This window comes from Lucilia sericata, unplaced genomic scaffold (genome assembly GCF_015586225.1).
Source record: "Lucilia sericata isolate MDLA Ls3-8-SP2 unplaced genomic scaffold, ASM1558622v1 Contig000417F_arrow, whole genome shotgun sequence".
Lineage (NCBI taxonomy): Eukaryota > Metazoa > Arthropoda > Insecta > Diptera > Calliphoridae > Lucilia > Lucilia sericata.
Window position 1 is genome coordinate 73,572 of NW_023994434.1, and position 14,989 is coordinate 88,560.

Consider the following 14,989-nt stretch of genomic DNA (forward strand, 5'->3'; position numbering starts at 1 on the left):
GTGCAGTATAGCGTCTGAAATGCCCAGAGGGGCAAAACACTTTCTTCAAAAAACGAACTCGAAAACGTTCGTAGGCATTTAACTGATTATTTTAACTCTACGATGTGATTTTAGGCAAGTACTTACCACGTTCGCTTTCAAATAACGAGTTAAATAAGTCATTACAAATAGATGGTGGTAGCCGACAAAGGTACGAACATGGGTCTCATGTTTCTTAGTTTGCTGTCATACTCACAATACAACAGAAAAACAAAGCTTCAACTAATGGTTTTCACAAGCAAAATGAAAGTAAAAATATCATGTATCAGATTATATATGAGATATTACTAGACTACTTACAAGTAATGCAGATAGTATGAAATAGTCATTGAACATTAAATTCAACTCATTATAGAGCTAAAGCGCGAAATCAATTTGAGTAATTTTGCACATAATCTAAAAGCAAATATGTCTTAAGTAACTATATCGTTTCCTTCCTCGAATATCCTCCCTTATTTAAATGTTGTGTAGTGTATGGAATTTTGTGGATGGAATGTGAATTTGCTATTATTATAAAAGTATGTGTACTTTTGTTATATTTATTTAATATTTTTGTTTTTTGTGTTGTAATTTTTTATACTTTTTTTTTTGGGGGGGAAAAAACAACACAAGTTCAAAGTAAAACATGTTGTTTTTCTACTTTTATGTATTTTGATGAACTTGCAAATTTATTCGTACTTTATTTTCAAAACAAACTCATATTTTACAAAGAATTCATATACATCGTCAACAAAAACAACCACCAACACTAAATAAATATAACCCAGCAAACAATTTTAAAAGAAAAATGTACAATAAAAATTCTAAAGATAATGAAAATAAATAAAAGACTAATTATTGAATTTGAAAAAAGATTTTTTTTCTTTAGATTAATATGATTATTTACTGGGTTGTATACATTAAAAAACAGTTTTTCAAAAAAACATGTTAAAAACAAACCCCAAAAAACAGTTCAAACAATTTGTAAATTTTCTAACATTTAGCTATAATGATAAAAGGGCGTAACTGGATTTTGTAAAATGTTAAAAAAAAAAATATTAAAAAACATCAGTGTGACATTTTTAATACAATACAATTAGTTATCTGTATTCATTTTCTGAAACAGAAAAGTATTTTATATACGCCTCTAAAAAACCCAAAATTCAAGAAGAAAAATGTACCTTGTTAGCATATTAAACATGGTTACACGATTTCAATTAATTTAAAAAATATGTTTGTTTTTTTTTAGTTTTTTTTACAACTTTTATTTGGCATTTATATACATAAAATTTTGTTATAGTTTTTTCCTGCGTTTATTTGGGTCCTCATATTTTTAAAATTTTTGTATATTTTATTTATGTATGTTTTTTTAGATGTTTCCTTTAAATATGCTGATATTGTTAACAACATTTTGTTACAGGAAAAAAATATATTTCAATTGTTAGAATTAAAGTTTGTTCATGGCGTTTACATTTCAATTAAAATAAATTGCATCGTGTGTGATTTTTTAAAGCAGCGAAAAAAAGATAACAAAATGAAGTCTTCGATATTTTCAACTAAAAATTACATAATGTTTTAAAATAATTAATGAAGTTTAAATATTACGCTTTAAATATTTTGCGTATATTCAGTTCAGTTCAGTTCAGTTCAGTTCTAGTTAAGTTAAGTTCTGGTTCAGTTCAGTTCTAGTTCAGTTCTAGTTCAGTTCTAGTTCAGTTCTAGTTCAGTTCTAGTTCAGTTCTAGTTCAGTTCTAGTTCAGTTCTAGTTCAGTTCTAGTTCAGTTCTAGTTCAGTTCTAGTTCAGTTCTAGTTCAGTTCTAGTTCAGCTCAAATACAGGAATTTAGAAGCACAACGTTACGATTCATTTAATTTTTATATGCTTAAAGCAGGGTAAATGGTCCACTTCTACCTTTGCTTTATTTCATCACTACTTTTATTTAGTTAAAATTGAAATTACTAATTTTTATATACTTTTTAAAATCTCTCTTTTAAATATAAAAAATGTGTTGGTTTTCACAAAGTAATAAATCTCTTGTTCTTCACAAAATTTCCAAAAATTACACATTAACAGGATTTACTAAAACATTTGGAAATAAGGGTTTTGATTGCATCAACAATTATTCTAAAACAAAGTCAATGGAGAAATAATGCACACACACACACTCAAGAATACAAAACTTTTCAAAATTACCAGAAGAAATAAAGAAATGGCAACATACATTGAATATTTGCAAATAGCAGAAACTGCAAGCAGCAAAAAATATGTAAAATACTAGAGAATAAAAGCAAACACATACTATATACACACCAACAGTCACACAAACTAAACTAAGAAGGAAACAAAAAAAAATTAAACTGCTGACGAAAGAGTCAACAGCCTGTAAAAGAATAAGCAACAATAATGACAATACTGCAACCAACAAAAATAAACGCTAAAAAGTAAACTAACAAGAACAACTATAAAGACAACTACAAACTACCTACATATACCGAACAATATTGTGAGTTAGATGAAAGAAAAACAAAAAAAAAAAAAATACAAAAAAAATTTTATTGTACATAAATTGTTTAACACACATACTCAACTGTAGTAGAGTAAAGAAAATCTACATACAAGAAAGATAAAAGTTTATTTTTTAGTTTTAGCAAAAATTTTACCAAACTTTGCAAAAGTATGTTGTTTACTATTGCTTTAAGCAGCAAGAGCAAAAATACCTACTGCAATAAACAGGCATAAATATTGCATACATTTGCAAGAACAAAAAAACACACAAACTTATCTATACATTTTTACATATTGCATACATTTGCAATTTACCACAAGGGAAAAGGAAATGCAACGTATACAAACAAATGTACTTTCATACTTCTCTGCTTACACGCATATATTAAAAAAAGTTCTGTTTAGTTTTTTCCTCTTTAGTTTTGTTGTTGTAGCCAACAAATGCACAGACATTCACTAATTTGTTGTAGAAAATAGAAAGAGAAAGAAAAACAGTTGCAAGAAATTTGTACTTTTAATACTTTTGTAATAAAATTTATGCCAACAAAAATAATTTTCGACATGTATACATTTGCAAATATGCAAATATACCAAATGGGTGGTGAATGGGGGTTGAAACATGATGGGATAAAATAAATAAATTTTGATTTAACACATCGTTAGTAACACATTGAAATAATAGTTGTTGTTTTTATTATTTATTTAAGCAAATGACACAACATGTTGGGATCTCAATAAAGTGAATTTTATGTTATATGGTTATTGATTCTTTATACAAATATACTTTATTATGAGCGTACAATACAAAGTCAGCAACTTGATATAACAGTTTGAATTAGAATTTTAATGGATATAACAAATCATAAATATCCTTCATTCCATATTAAAATACTTCACAAAAAGCATCCCCTCGAAGAGAAAAGTAAAGTCATACCAATTTAAAGTCGAAATTATAAATAAATTCTTTTTTTTTCGATGAATATTTATTTATAATTAACGATATTAAATGTTTAATAGCTGTTTATTAAACAACGGGGTGTATGAGTGATATTTTGAAAATTACAAAACAAGTATACGCATCATACAACACTCAGAAACATTTGAAAAAATCAACTTACACTGAAAATAATCCATGACTAATATACACGAAAAATGTTGTACATTGTACGAAATGCTTCGTAGTTTCGCACCACGAAATTCTTTCGTAATATATACGAAATTGTACGAAATATTTTAGTAAAATGCAAAATAATTTAATATAATTTTAGAAAAAAAAATTGTTCATTTTACAATTTTTTTAAAGACATAAATATTTTAGTTCTTTTAAAATAATTATTGTAAATTTAGAAAAAGATTGCGAATTAAAAAAACAATTTTTTTAAAAATTTTACAGGAAATTAGGCAGCTAATTTCTTATAAATTAAAAATTACGTTTAATTTAACTACCTTAAAATTACGAAAATAACAAAAAAAAAAAAAAAAAAAAATCGTAACAAAATAATTTTTTTTGTGAAATCAAAAATAATTCTTGTATATTACTAAATAATCTTGATACGAAAAAAATTCGTTACTTTCGTTAAATATTACATGCCTTAACGAAATTATTTTTGTAAAAGAAAACAAAGTTTCTTAATATATACGAAAAAAGATATTACGACAGGTTTTCGTACTTTCGTAAAATTAGAAAAGGGGTTGATTAAACAATATTTCGTATTATACACGAAATTTTCGTATATATTACGAAAAAAGTAGTTACGAAATTTTTTTTCGTAAAGTTAAGCATGGATTATTTTCAGTGTAGGAAATGATTGTAGTTCAGTTCTAGTTCAGTTCTAGTTCAGTTCTAGTTCAGTTCTAGTTCAGTTCTAGTTCAGTTCTAGTTCAGTTCTAGTTTTCAGTTCTAGTTCAGTTCTAGTTCAGTTCTAGTTCAGTTCTAGTTCAGTTCTAGTTCAGTTCTAGTTCAGTTCTAGTTCAGTTCTAGTTCAGTTCTAGTTCAGTTCTAGTTCAGTTCTAGTTCAGTTCTAGTTCAGTTTAGTTCAGTTCTAGTTCAGTTCTAGTTCAGTTCTAGTTCAGTTCTAGTTCAGTTCTAGTTCAGTTCTAGTTCAGTTCTAGTTCAGTTTTAGTTCAGTTCTAGTTCAGTTCTAGTTCAGTTCTAGTTCAGTTTCAGTTTCAGTTCTAGTTCAGTTCTAGTTCAGTTCTAGTTCAGTTCTAGTTCAGTTCTTTTTCTAGTTCAGTTCTAGTTCAGTTCTAGTTCAGTTCTAGTTCAGTTCTAGTTCAGTTCTAGTTCAGTTCTAGTTCAGTTCTAGTTCAGTTCTAGTTCAGTTCTAGTTCAGTTCTAGTTCAGTTCTAGTTCAGTTTAGTTCAGTTCTAGTTCAGTTCTAGTTCAGTTCTAGTTCAGTTCTAGTTCAGTTCTAGTTCAGTTCTAGTTCAGTTCTAGTTCAGTTCTAGTTCAGTTCTAGTTCAGTTCTAGTTCAGTTCTAGTTCAGTTCTAGTTCAGTTTTCTAGTTTTCAGTTTTCTAGTTCAGTTCTAGTTCAGTTCTAGTTCAGTTCTAGTTCAGTTCTAGTTCAGTTCTAGTTCAGTTCTAGTTCAGTTCTAGTTCAGTTCTAGTTTTCAGTTCTAGTTCAGTTTCTAGTTCAGTTCTAGTTCAGTTCTAGTTCAGTTCTAGTTCAGTTCTAGTTCAGTTTAGTTCAGTTCTAGTTCAGTTCTAGTTCAGTTCTAGTTCAGTTCTAGTTCAGTTCTAGTTCAGTTCTAGTTCAGTTCTAGTTCAGTTCTAGTTCAGTTCTAGTTCAGTTCTAGTTCAGTTCTAGTTCAGTTCTAGTTCAGTTCTAGTTCAGTTCTAGTTCAGTTCTAGTTCAGTTCTAGTTCAGTTCTAGTTCAGTTCTAGTTCAGTTCTAGTTCAGTTCTAGTTCAGTTCTAGTTCAGTTCTAGTTCAGTTCTAGTTCAGTTCTAGTTCAGTTCTAGTTCAGTTCTAGTTCAGTTCTAGTTCAGTTCTAGTTCAGTTCTAGTTCAGTTCTAGTTCAGTTCTAGTTCAGTTCTAGTTCAGTTCTAGTTCAGTTTCTAGTTCAGTTCTAGTTCAGTTCTAGTTCAGTTCTAGTTCAGTTCTAGTTCAGTTCTAGTTCAGTTCTAGTTCAGTTCTAGTTCAGTTCTAGTTCAGTTTCTAGTTCAGTTCTAGTTCAGTTCTAGTTCAGTTCTAGTTCAGTTCTAGTTCAGTTCTAGTTCAGTTCTAGTTCAGTTCTAGTTCAGTTCTAGTTCAGTTCTAGTTACTAGTTCAGTTCTAGTTCAGTTCTAGTTAGTCTAGTTCAGTTCTAGTTCAGTTCTAGTTCAGTAGATCAAATTCTTCTAAAGAGACCTAAATTTAAATGTGGATATTAACTGTTTGTAAATAACATTGTTCAGCTCTAGTCATATCTACCAGACCTAAAATTTAAATGGGAATATTAAATTTTGTAAATAACATTGTTTTGTAAATTTACTACAAAATTTACTTTTTCTTTAAGAAAAAAAAATTAAATTAGACTAAATATTTAAGAACATTTTATTTATATATTTAATAGTTACCACAGCGACATAATTTTTCTACTTTAAAATACTTTCTACAAAATTGTGTGTATGACTAAAATATGTTCCTTTTTGCTCACTTCATTCACTTTGTTTATCTCTTTTACAAAGTAGTGTTTATTTTACACTAGAGTACAACAAAATTGTTGAATAAAAAATAAAGGCAAAAAAATGTTATGTCTATGTTTGTAGGAATGAGTTTTAAATAGTTTTATACATTTCCCTAGAGTTACACACACACACAGAGAGCTGTCTGTCTCTCAATGTTTAAAACCCCAAGAAAAATAAATAGAATGTACGAGTGTGTGTGTGTGTTTGTGCGTGGAAACGGAAATATTCTGTTGTTTGCTGTTATTATTGTTGAGGTTCATCATAGTTTTAAAACAATGTAGTAGTACTACCAGCAATAACTACAACAAAAACAAAAATCTACCATAAAAACATTGCAAATATTTTGTGTTTTTTCACTACTTTTTTATATTGTTAAGAAGTCTTCGTCATCAAACTCTGTGTGCAAAATAGTGGCAGTTGTAGTCTTTTATACGGGCGTTTATATTGTTTTACAAAGTTGTTTTTGTTGTTGTTGACTTTGTTATTAACGTTTGTTTATTAAACAATTTTTCACTTCACAAGTTGTTCTTTGCTTTTTAAAGCTTGTTTATAGTCTGTACTTTTATTTTGTGTTAATATCTTGTTAGTTGTTTTAAGAGAGAGAGAGAGAGAGAGATAAAAAATTGAAAGCATTTTTTCAACTTTTATGAATTTTCCGGGTTTATATTGTTTTTATTTATTTCTTTTACAAAATTCAGTTAAACTGATTTAGAAATATTAAAGATTAATAAAATAATTTTGGTTCTAAACAAATTTGGAGATTTCTCTTTAAGAATTATTTACAAATATTCCTAAAAATGTTTAATAAAATTAAATATAGGTTTTTTAAAAGATCTTGTTTATAAGTTCCAAAGAATTTTTCTTAAATCTGATGTACATATATTAAGAAAACATATGAAAGTTTCAAAAAGTCTTTAAAAACTATGACAAATGTGTCACCCACGTTGACATCAATACCCGCTGAGAGTATGTAATGTAGACAAACTTGTTAAAACTTGTGCAACACTTTTTATTTACACAATTGTGCTCAACGACAACTCATACTACTTGAGACATATTCTCATACATAAGTAAATTTATATAAGTAGATGAATATAAAGTTTTACTTCATTTAAATCGTTTATTTTTTATATGCATTTGTATCTTTCATCATTTATTTAAGTTTTTCATATTTCTTTGTTTATGCTGTTTACATTGCTGCATAATTTGTTACCCGAAGCAAATAAGCAAAATTTACAGCTAAAGTAAAACTACATATTGACGTTACTTGTCATTGTTACTGTTAAATGTTAAATAGCAACATTTGCTTGTATGTCATGTTAAAAAAAACAAAAAGTACATATTTTTAAAATGTCAAAAAGCAAAAGAAGAATTTAGTCAGTTTAATAATTTTGTTTTATTTTTGTGATTCCTTTAAAATCATAATTATTTTCCATAATCTACTAGAACTGCACTAGGAACACGACTAGCTGTGAACAAGAACTGAACTAGAACTGAATTAGAACTGAACTAGAACTGAACTAGAACTGAACTAGAACTGAACTAGAACTGAACTAGAACTGAACTAGAACTGAACTAGAACTGAACTAGAACTGAACTAGAACTGAACTAGAACTGAACTAGAACTGAACTAGAACTGAACTAGAACTGAACTAGAACTGAAGCTAGAACTGAACTAGAACTGAACTAGAACTGAACTAGAACTGAACTAGAACTGACTAGAACTGAACTAGAACTGAACTAGAACTGAACTAGAACTGAACTAGAACTGAACTAGAACTGAACTAGAACTTAACTAGAACTGAACCAGAACTGAACTAGAACTATACTAGAACTATACTAGAACTGAACTAGAACTGTACTAGATCTGTACTAGAACTGAACTAGAACTGAACTAGAACTGAACTAGAACTAACTGAACTAGAACTGAACTAGAACTGAACTAGAACTGGACTAGAACTGAACTAGAACTGAACTAGACGAACTAGAACTGAACTAGAACTGAACTAGAACTGAACTAGAATGACTAGAACTGAACTAGAACTGAACTAGAACTGAACTGAACTAGAACTGACTAGAACTGAACTAGAACTGAACTAGAACTGAACTAGAACTGAACTAGAACTGAAACTAGAACTGAACTAGAACTGAACTAGAACTGAACTAGAACTGAACTAGAACTGAACTAGAACTAGAACTGAACTAGAACTGAACTAGAACTGAACTAGAACTGAACTAGAACTGAACTAGAACTGAACTACTAGAACTGAACTAGAACTGAACTAGAACTGAACTAGAACTGAACTAGAACTGAACTAGAACTGAACTAGAACTGAACTAGAACTGAACTAGAACTTAACTAGAACTGAACCAGAACTGAACTAGAACTGAAATATTTCCTTGTGTTATATGGTGCGCATACTTACTTTTTTAATGCTAATTTTACAAAATATTACTCATACACCCCGTTGTTTAATTTGGTGCAACTGAAAAAGTGATTATAATAAATTTTCGCCACAATTCTTTGTAAATGATTTAGAGAGAATAAATGTGGCCAAGTTTTTCAGTTGCAGCTGTCATATTATTTTAATTGTTGGGGTTTTTGGTTTTGTGGGAAAGAATTTTTGGGAACAGTAAAAAAAAAACACAAACTCTTTCACAAATTTCTACACAGAAAATAAAAACTAAAATATAAAAATTTTTTGAGACAAACATAGAGTACGTAAACAATTGAAAATAATCTAGCATTTTGTAATATTCAGGTTCTATATTGCCAGGAAATATGTAATTACAAATGGTATTTGCACAAAAATGTTGTGCTTCAATTATAATACAAAGATATTTAAATGACGTTTTTTCCTAAAGTTTTTGTTCTTGTTAGCAAATATTGATATAGCAACCCTTATCTATATAAAGTGTAATGACGTAATAAATCTTAATTTGTATGTTTTGTATTGATGTGCTTCCTTTCCTCTGTTTTCCTCTTTTTTTTCTATTTTCCTCTTTGCTTTTTGTATTATTAATTTGAATTTCATTATAAATAATCGTATTCTGTATTCCGTTTTATTATTTACACTTTTTAAACACACTTTTTTGTGCTTACAGGGTTCACTTTTAAATACCACCAGCTTTTTGCAGAATAACAACAAGAGCAAAAAATTGTAAGAAGGAAAAAATTAAACACCCACACCAAAATCACTTTAATATTTACGAATTTTGTGTTACAAATAGACATATAGATACAGTTTTGCATACACACAGACAAGTTTTGCTTACATTTGACAATTCTATATCAAAGGCATTGCCATCACCAGCACCACCACCACGAGCAACATCGTCATCACCAGCATCATCAGCAACACCACCACCAACATTGGCATCAGCAAAGTAGACACACACAACGCTAGAAACACCAAATACATCAGTTGCCACGGCTACATCGACTACAAGCACTAACCCCCAACAACATCAGTACTACCACTTCTACGACTATTTGAACACTGATTCACAACCCCCAATAGACTTCAGCAAGGACAAGAGATACAGAATAGAACAGCACCACACGGCACATTACAGCTCAGAGCTCAGCACAGCATAGAAACAAAATGAAACATTACCGCCACCATAATCAACTTGCAACAACAACATCAGTATGTACATTTATAGTGGTGGCATTGGCCTCAATGCTGTCAATGTTGCCACATTTAGCATACGGCACAACAGAAGTACAAGAGACACCATTAGCTCTGCCAGTTGGTGAACAAACACAGCCGACAACATCATCACAGGGTGAAATCTGGGAAGAAGATGATCATGAGATTTTAATACGCAATGAACGTGGCACAAAGAATGATGGTAAGTAAAAGCTCTCAAGTAACTAACAAACGTGTACATTGCACGACGAGAATCAACGTCAAGTTAAGTAAACGAGTGAATAAATAATATTTGTAAGTGAGTGTATCTGCCCGCATCAGCATATCAAATGTTCACTTTAGCTGTAGCAGTAGATACTAGTAGTAAATAGTCCTCTTATATTCCAAAAGCCAGTTACAGTCAATGTCTGTGGAAGTTTTTCATTTTTTTGAAGTGTATATTTAAATAGTATCTACAAAGTCTATTTGAGTATAAATGGATATATACTTATATATGTCGTGTAAGAGTTTTTTACAATAAAAGAATTGAATGAATATTTTACACAGACATCAACTTAAAAATGTCAAATGGAAAGGAATACTTTTAACATTTAAGTTTTACCAAAAGAATATATTATAATTAGAGAAAATAGTTAGGAGGAAGTGAATCTTAAGTATGATATTGTTAAGGAAATTTTACAATTTTAAGATAGTTTCAATTAATATTTCTAAAAAGACTGATGTATAGTTTCTAGATAGCGAGTAGCATTTTATATGCATTTTGTTTTGTTACAATAAAAATATACAAATAAAATTTTAACTTAAAGTGCTCGTACGTTATATAGAAACAGGACCCGAATCACTTAACAAATTTTTAAAATTTATGTAGAACTAGAAAACTAAACTGAACTAGAACTGAACTAGAACTGAACTAGAACTGAACTAGAACTGAACTAGAACTGAACTAGAACTGAACTAGAACTGAACTAGAACTGAACTAGAACTGAACTAGAACTGAACTAGAACTGAACTAGAACTGAACTAGAACTGAACTAGAACTGAACTAGAACTGAACTAGAACTGAACTAGAACTGAACTAGAACTGAACTAGAACTAGAACTGAACTAGAACTGAACTAGAACTAGAACTGAACTAGAACTGAACTAGAACTGAACTAGAACTGAACTAGAACTGAACTAGAACTGAACTAGAACTGAACTAGAACTGAACTAGAACTGAACTAGAACTGAACTAGAACTGAACTAGAACTGAACTAGAACTGAACTAGAACTGAACTAGAACTGAACTAGAACTGAACTAGAACTGAACTAGAACTGAACTAGAACTGAACTAGAACTGAACTAGAACTGAACTAGAACTGAACTAGAACTGAACTAGAACTGAACTAGAACTGAACTAGAACTGAACTAGAACTGAACTAGAACTGAACTAGAACTGAACTAGAACTGAACTAGAACTGAACTAGAACTGAACTAGAACTGAACTAGAACTGAACTAGAACTGAACTAGAACTGAACTAGAACTGAACTAGAACTGAACTAGAACTGAACTAGAACTGAACTAGAACTGAACTAGAAATGAACTAGAACTGAACTAGAAATGAACTAGAACTGAACTAGAACTGAACTAGAACTGAACTAGAACTGAACTAGAACTGAACTAGAACTGAACTAGAACTGAACTAGAACTGAACTAGAACTGAACTAGAACTGAACTAGAACTGAACTAGAACTGAACTAGAACTGAACTAGAACTGAACTAGAACTGAACTAGAACTGAACTAGAACTGAACTAGAACTGAACTAGAACTGAACTAGAACTGAACTAGAACTGAACTAGAACTGAACTAGAACTGAACTAGAACTGAACTAGAACTGAACTAGAACTGAACTAGAACTGAACTAGAACTGAACTAGAACTGAACTAGAACTGAACTAGAACTGAACTAGAACTGAACTAGAACTGAACTAGAACTGAACTAGAACTGAACTAGAACTGAACTAGAACTGAACTAGAACTGAACTAGAAACTGAACTAGAACTGAACTAGAACTGAACTAGAACTGAACTAGAACTGAACTAGAACTGAACTAGAACTGAACTAGAACTGAACTAGAACTGAACTAGAACTGAACTAGAACTGAACTAGAACTGAACTAGAACTGAACTAGAACTGAACTAGAACTGAACTAGAACTGAACTAGAACTGAACTAGAACTGAACTAGAACTGAACTAGAACTGAACTAGAACTGAACTAGAACTGAACTAGAACTGAACTAGAACTGAACTAGAACTGAACTAGAACTGAACTAGAACTGAACTAGAACTGAACTAGAACTGAACTAGAACTGAACTAGAACTGAACTAGAACTGAACTAGAACTGAACTAGAACTGAACTAGAACTGAACTAGAACTGAACTAGAACTGAACTAGAACTGAACTAGAACTGAACTAGAACTGAACTAGAACTGAACTAGAACTGAACTAGAACTGAACTAGAACTGAACTAGAACTGAACTAGAACTGAACTAGAACTGAACTAGAACTGAACTAGAACTGAACTAGAACTGAACTAGAACTGAACTAGAACTGAACTAGAACTGAACTAGAACTGAACTAGAACTGAACTAGAACTGCACTAGAACTGAAATAGAACTGAAATAGAACTGAACTAGAACTGAACTAGAACTGAACTAGAACTGAACTAGAACTGAACTAGAACTGAACTAGAACTGAACTAGAACTGAACTAGAACTGAACTAGAACTGAACTAGAACTGAACTAGAACTGAACTAGAACTGAACTAGAACTGAACTAGAACTGAACTAGAACTGAACTAGAACTGAATTAGAACTGAACTAGATCTGAACTAGAACTGAACTAGAACTGAACTAGAACTGAACTAGAACTGAACTAGAACTGAACTAGAACTGAACTAGAACTGAACTAGAACTGAACTAGAACTGAACTAGAACTGAACTAGAAGAACTGAACTAGAACTGAACTAGAACTGAACTAGAACTGAACTAGAACTGAACTAGAACTGAACTAGAACTGAACTAGAACTGAACTAGAACTGAACTAGAACTAAACTAGAACTGACCTAGAACTGAACTAGAACTGAACTAGAACTGAACTGGAACTGAACTAGAACTGAACTAGAACTGAACTAGAACTGAACTAGGACTGAACTAGAACTGAACTAGAACTGAACTAAAACTGAACTAGAACTGAACGTCATCCCAGACGTATAATTACTAAACTATATTAAATAAATAGTACTCATACGCACCATATACATAGGAATATGAAGACAACAACTTCTGAAAATTTCTTAAACTTTAATAAATTCATGATAAATTCAATGAATCTGTGGGGTTTTTGATAATTTAAAAACATCCCTTGTTGAATATGCAAATTTAAGTTAATTTCTTATACGAAATATTTCATTTAGTAATGGGTTCTTGTAATCTGCATCTGCCTATTTTAAAACAATAAAACAATTTTTTCTTACCTGCTATTCATTTATTAATATCTTGTAGTCTTTTGCAACATCTTTAAACCCCGCAAGCATTTTTTCAGCAGAGCTGTAAAAATCATAAAAAAGAAACAAAAAAGATTATTTACTTTATTTATCTCTTTTTTTTCATCTTCTAATTTATATTACACAAATAAAAATCCCTAACTAATCCTTCAACGAAATAAAAATCTAACTTTATCATTTTCTTGGCCACATTAAAAACACATCTATATAAAATTTATCATAAAATGTGTTGCTTCTTAATAATAAAAATACCAACCCAGTACCGCACAATACTCTAACAAAGTAACGCCAATGGCTATAATACTAAGCTACCAACAAAATATAATGAATCACATATTCAAAGACAAGGTTTAAAAGAAGGGAAATAAAAAAATAAAATAAAGCTTAACTATAAAATTGCCATAACAAAGCTAAAATAGTGACTGAAATGAAAAGAAAAATAACTTGTATAGAGAAAACAGACAACAGCAACAACAAAATAAACTCTAGGAGAAAAAAAATAAGATGTCTAAAGCGGAAATAGGAAATAGCCAACACATAAAAATCTCTGGCCCGTCTAAGCAGAGTGGAAAATAAGAGATAAATTGTATACAATAAACCTTAAAATCTACAATTTATAGCTGCTGCAAGGCAATAAAATGTATTAGGAAAATATTTAGTAGTTTAAACGTAGTAATGAAAATATAAACAATTTAAACGGAATTTAATAGCAATTATTTATTAACTTTAGTTAAAAGGCTTATTTAAAAAAGCACAAATAGAAGCAATACTTAAGTTTCTATTAAGAGTGAATAAGTTTATCGATTGATTTCTTATTTATTTTTTTAGGTTTGTCTTGTCGTTATGGAAAAAATCCCTGGACTGAATGTGACACTAAAACCAATACTCGTTCAAGAACGTTGACCCTTAAAAAGGGCGATCCAGCCTGTGATCAGACACGAACCATTCAAAAGAAATGCAAGAAAGGTAAGTGGGATTGGATTTTTTTTTTTAAAAATTACTTTTTTATAATTTATTTAAAGGAAATTTTAGTTAAAAATTTGTTCTTTAAAAAAATTTAGTTCGCAAAATTTTAAACAAGAATATTTTTGTCGAACATTATTTTGATAGATTTCTATTGCAAATGAATGTCGGAAAGTGTATGTCTACAAGCAAATGTTGGTCGGAAATTTTTCTGTAAAAAAATGTTGATTTGTTTGGTTTGTCATATAAGAAAATTTTGATTAAACTATTTATTCTATAAGATTTTGGTGTTCTGTCAGAACTGAACCAGAACTGAACTAGAACTGAACTAGAACTGAACTAGAACTGAACTAGAACTGAACTAGAACTGAACTAGAACTGAACTAGAACTGAACTAGAACTGAACTAGAACTGAACTAGAACTGAACTAGAACTGAACTAGAACTGAACTAGAACTGAACTAGAACTGAACTAGAACTGAACTAGAACTGAACTAGAACTGAACTAGAACTGAACTAGAACTGAACTAGAACTGAACTAGAACTGAACTAGAACTGAACTAGAACTGAACTAGAACTGAACTAGAACTGAACTAGAACTGAACTAGAACTGAACTAGAACTGAACTAGAACTGAA

At 30.2% G+C, this 14,989-nt stretch overlaps 1 protein-coding gene and 1 long non-coding RNA gene across 4 annotated transcripts in view; one reads left to right on the forward strand and one right to left on the reverse strand.

The window, feature by feature from the left end:
• Positions 1-14,989, reverse strand: part of LOC119604666 — a 259,457-nt gene that overhangs the window by 31,430 nt on the left and 213,038 nt on the right. For all 3 annotated transcript variants that reach the window (XR_005231535.1, XR_005231536.1, XR_005231537.1), the window contains one exon: positions 13,361-13,433. This is a non-coding gene — a long non-coding RNA (uncharacterized LOC119604666). The remainder of the gene's footprint in view (positions 1-13,360; positions 13,434-14,989) is intronic.
• LOC119604662 overlaps positions 1-14,989 on the forward strand; it is a 43,554-nt gene that overhangs the window by 14,096 nt on the left and 14,469 nt on the right. Inside the window, exons 2-3 of the mRNA XM_037957435.1 lie at positions 9,298-10,047; positions 14,219-14,356. Coding sequence (XP_037813363.1) covers positions 9,798-10,047; positions 14,219-14,356 — 388 coding nt within the window. The 5' untranslated portion in view covers positions 9,298-9,797. The remainder of the gene's footprint in view (positions 1-9,297; positions 10,048-14,218; positions 14,357-14,989) is intronic.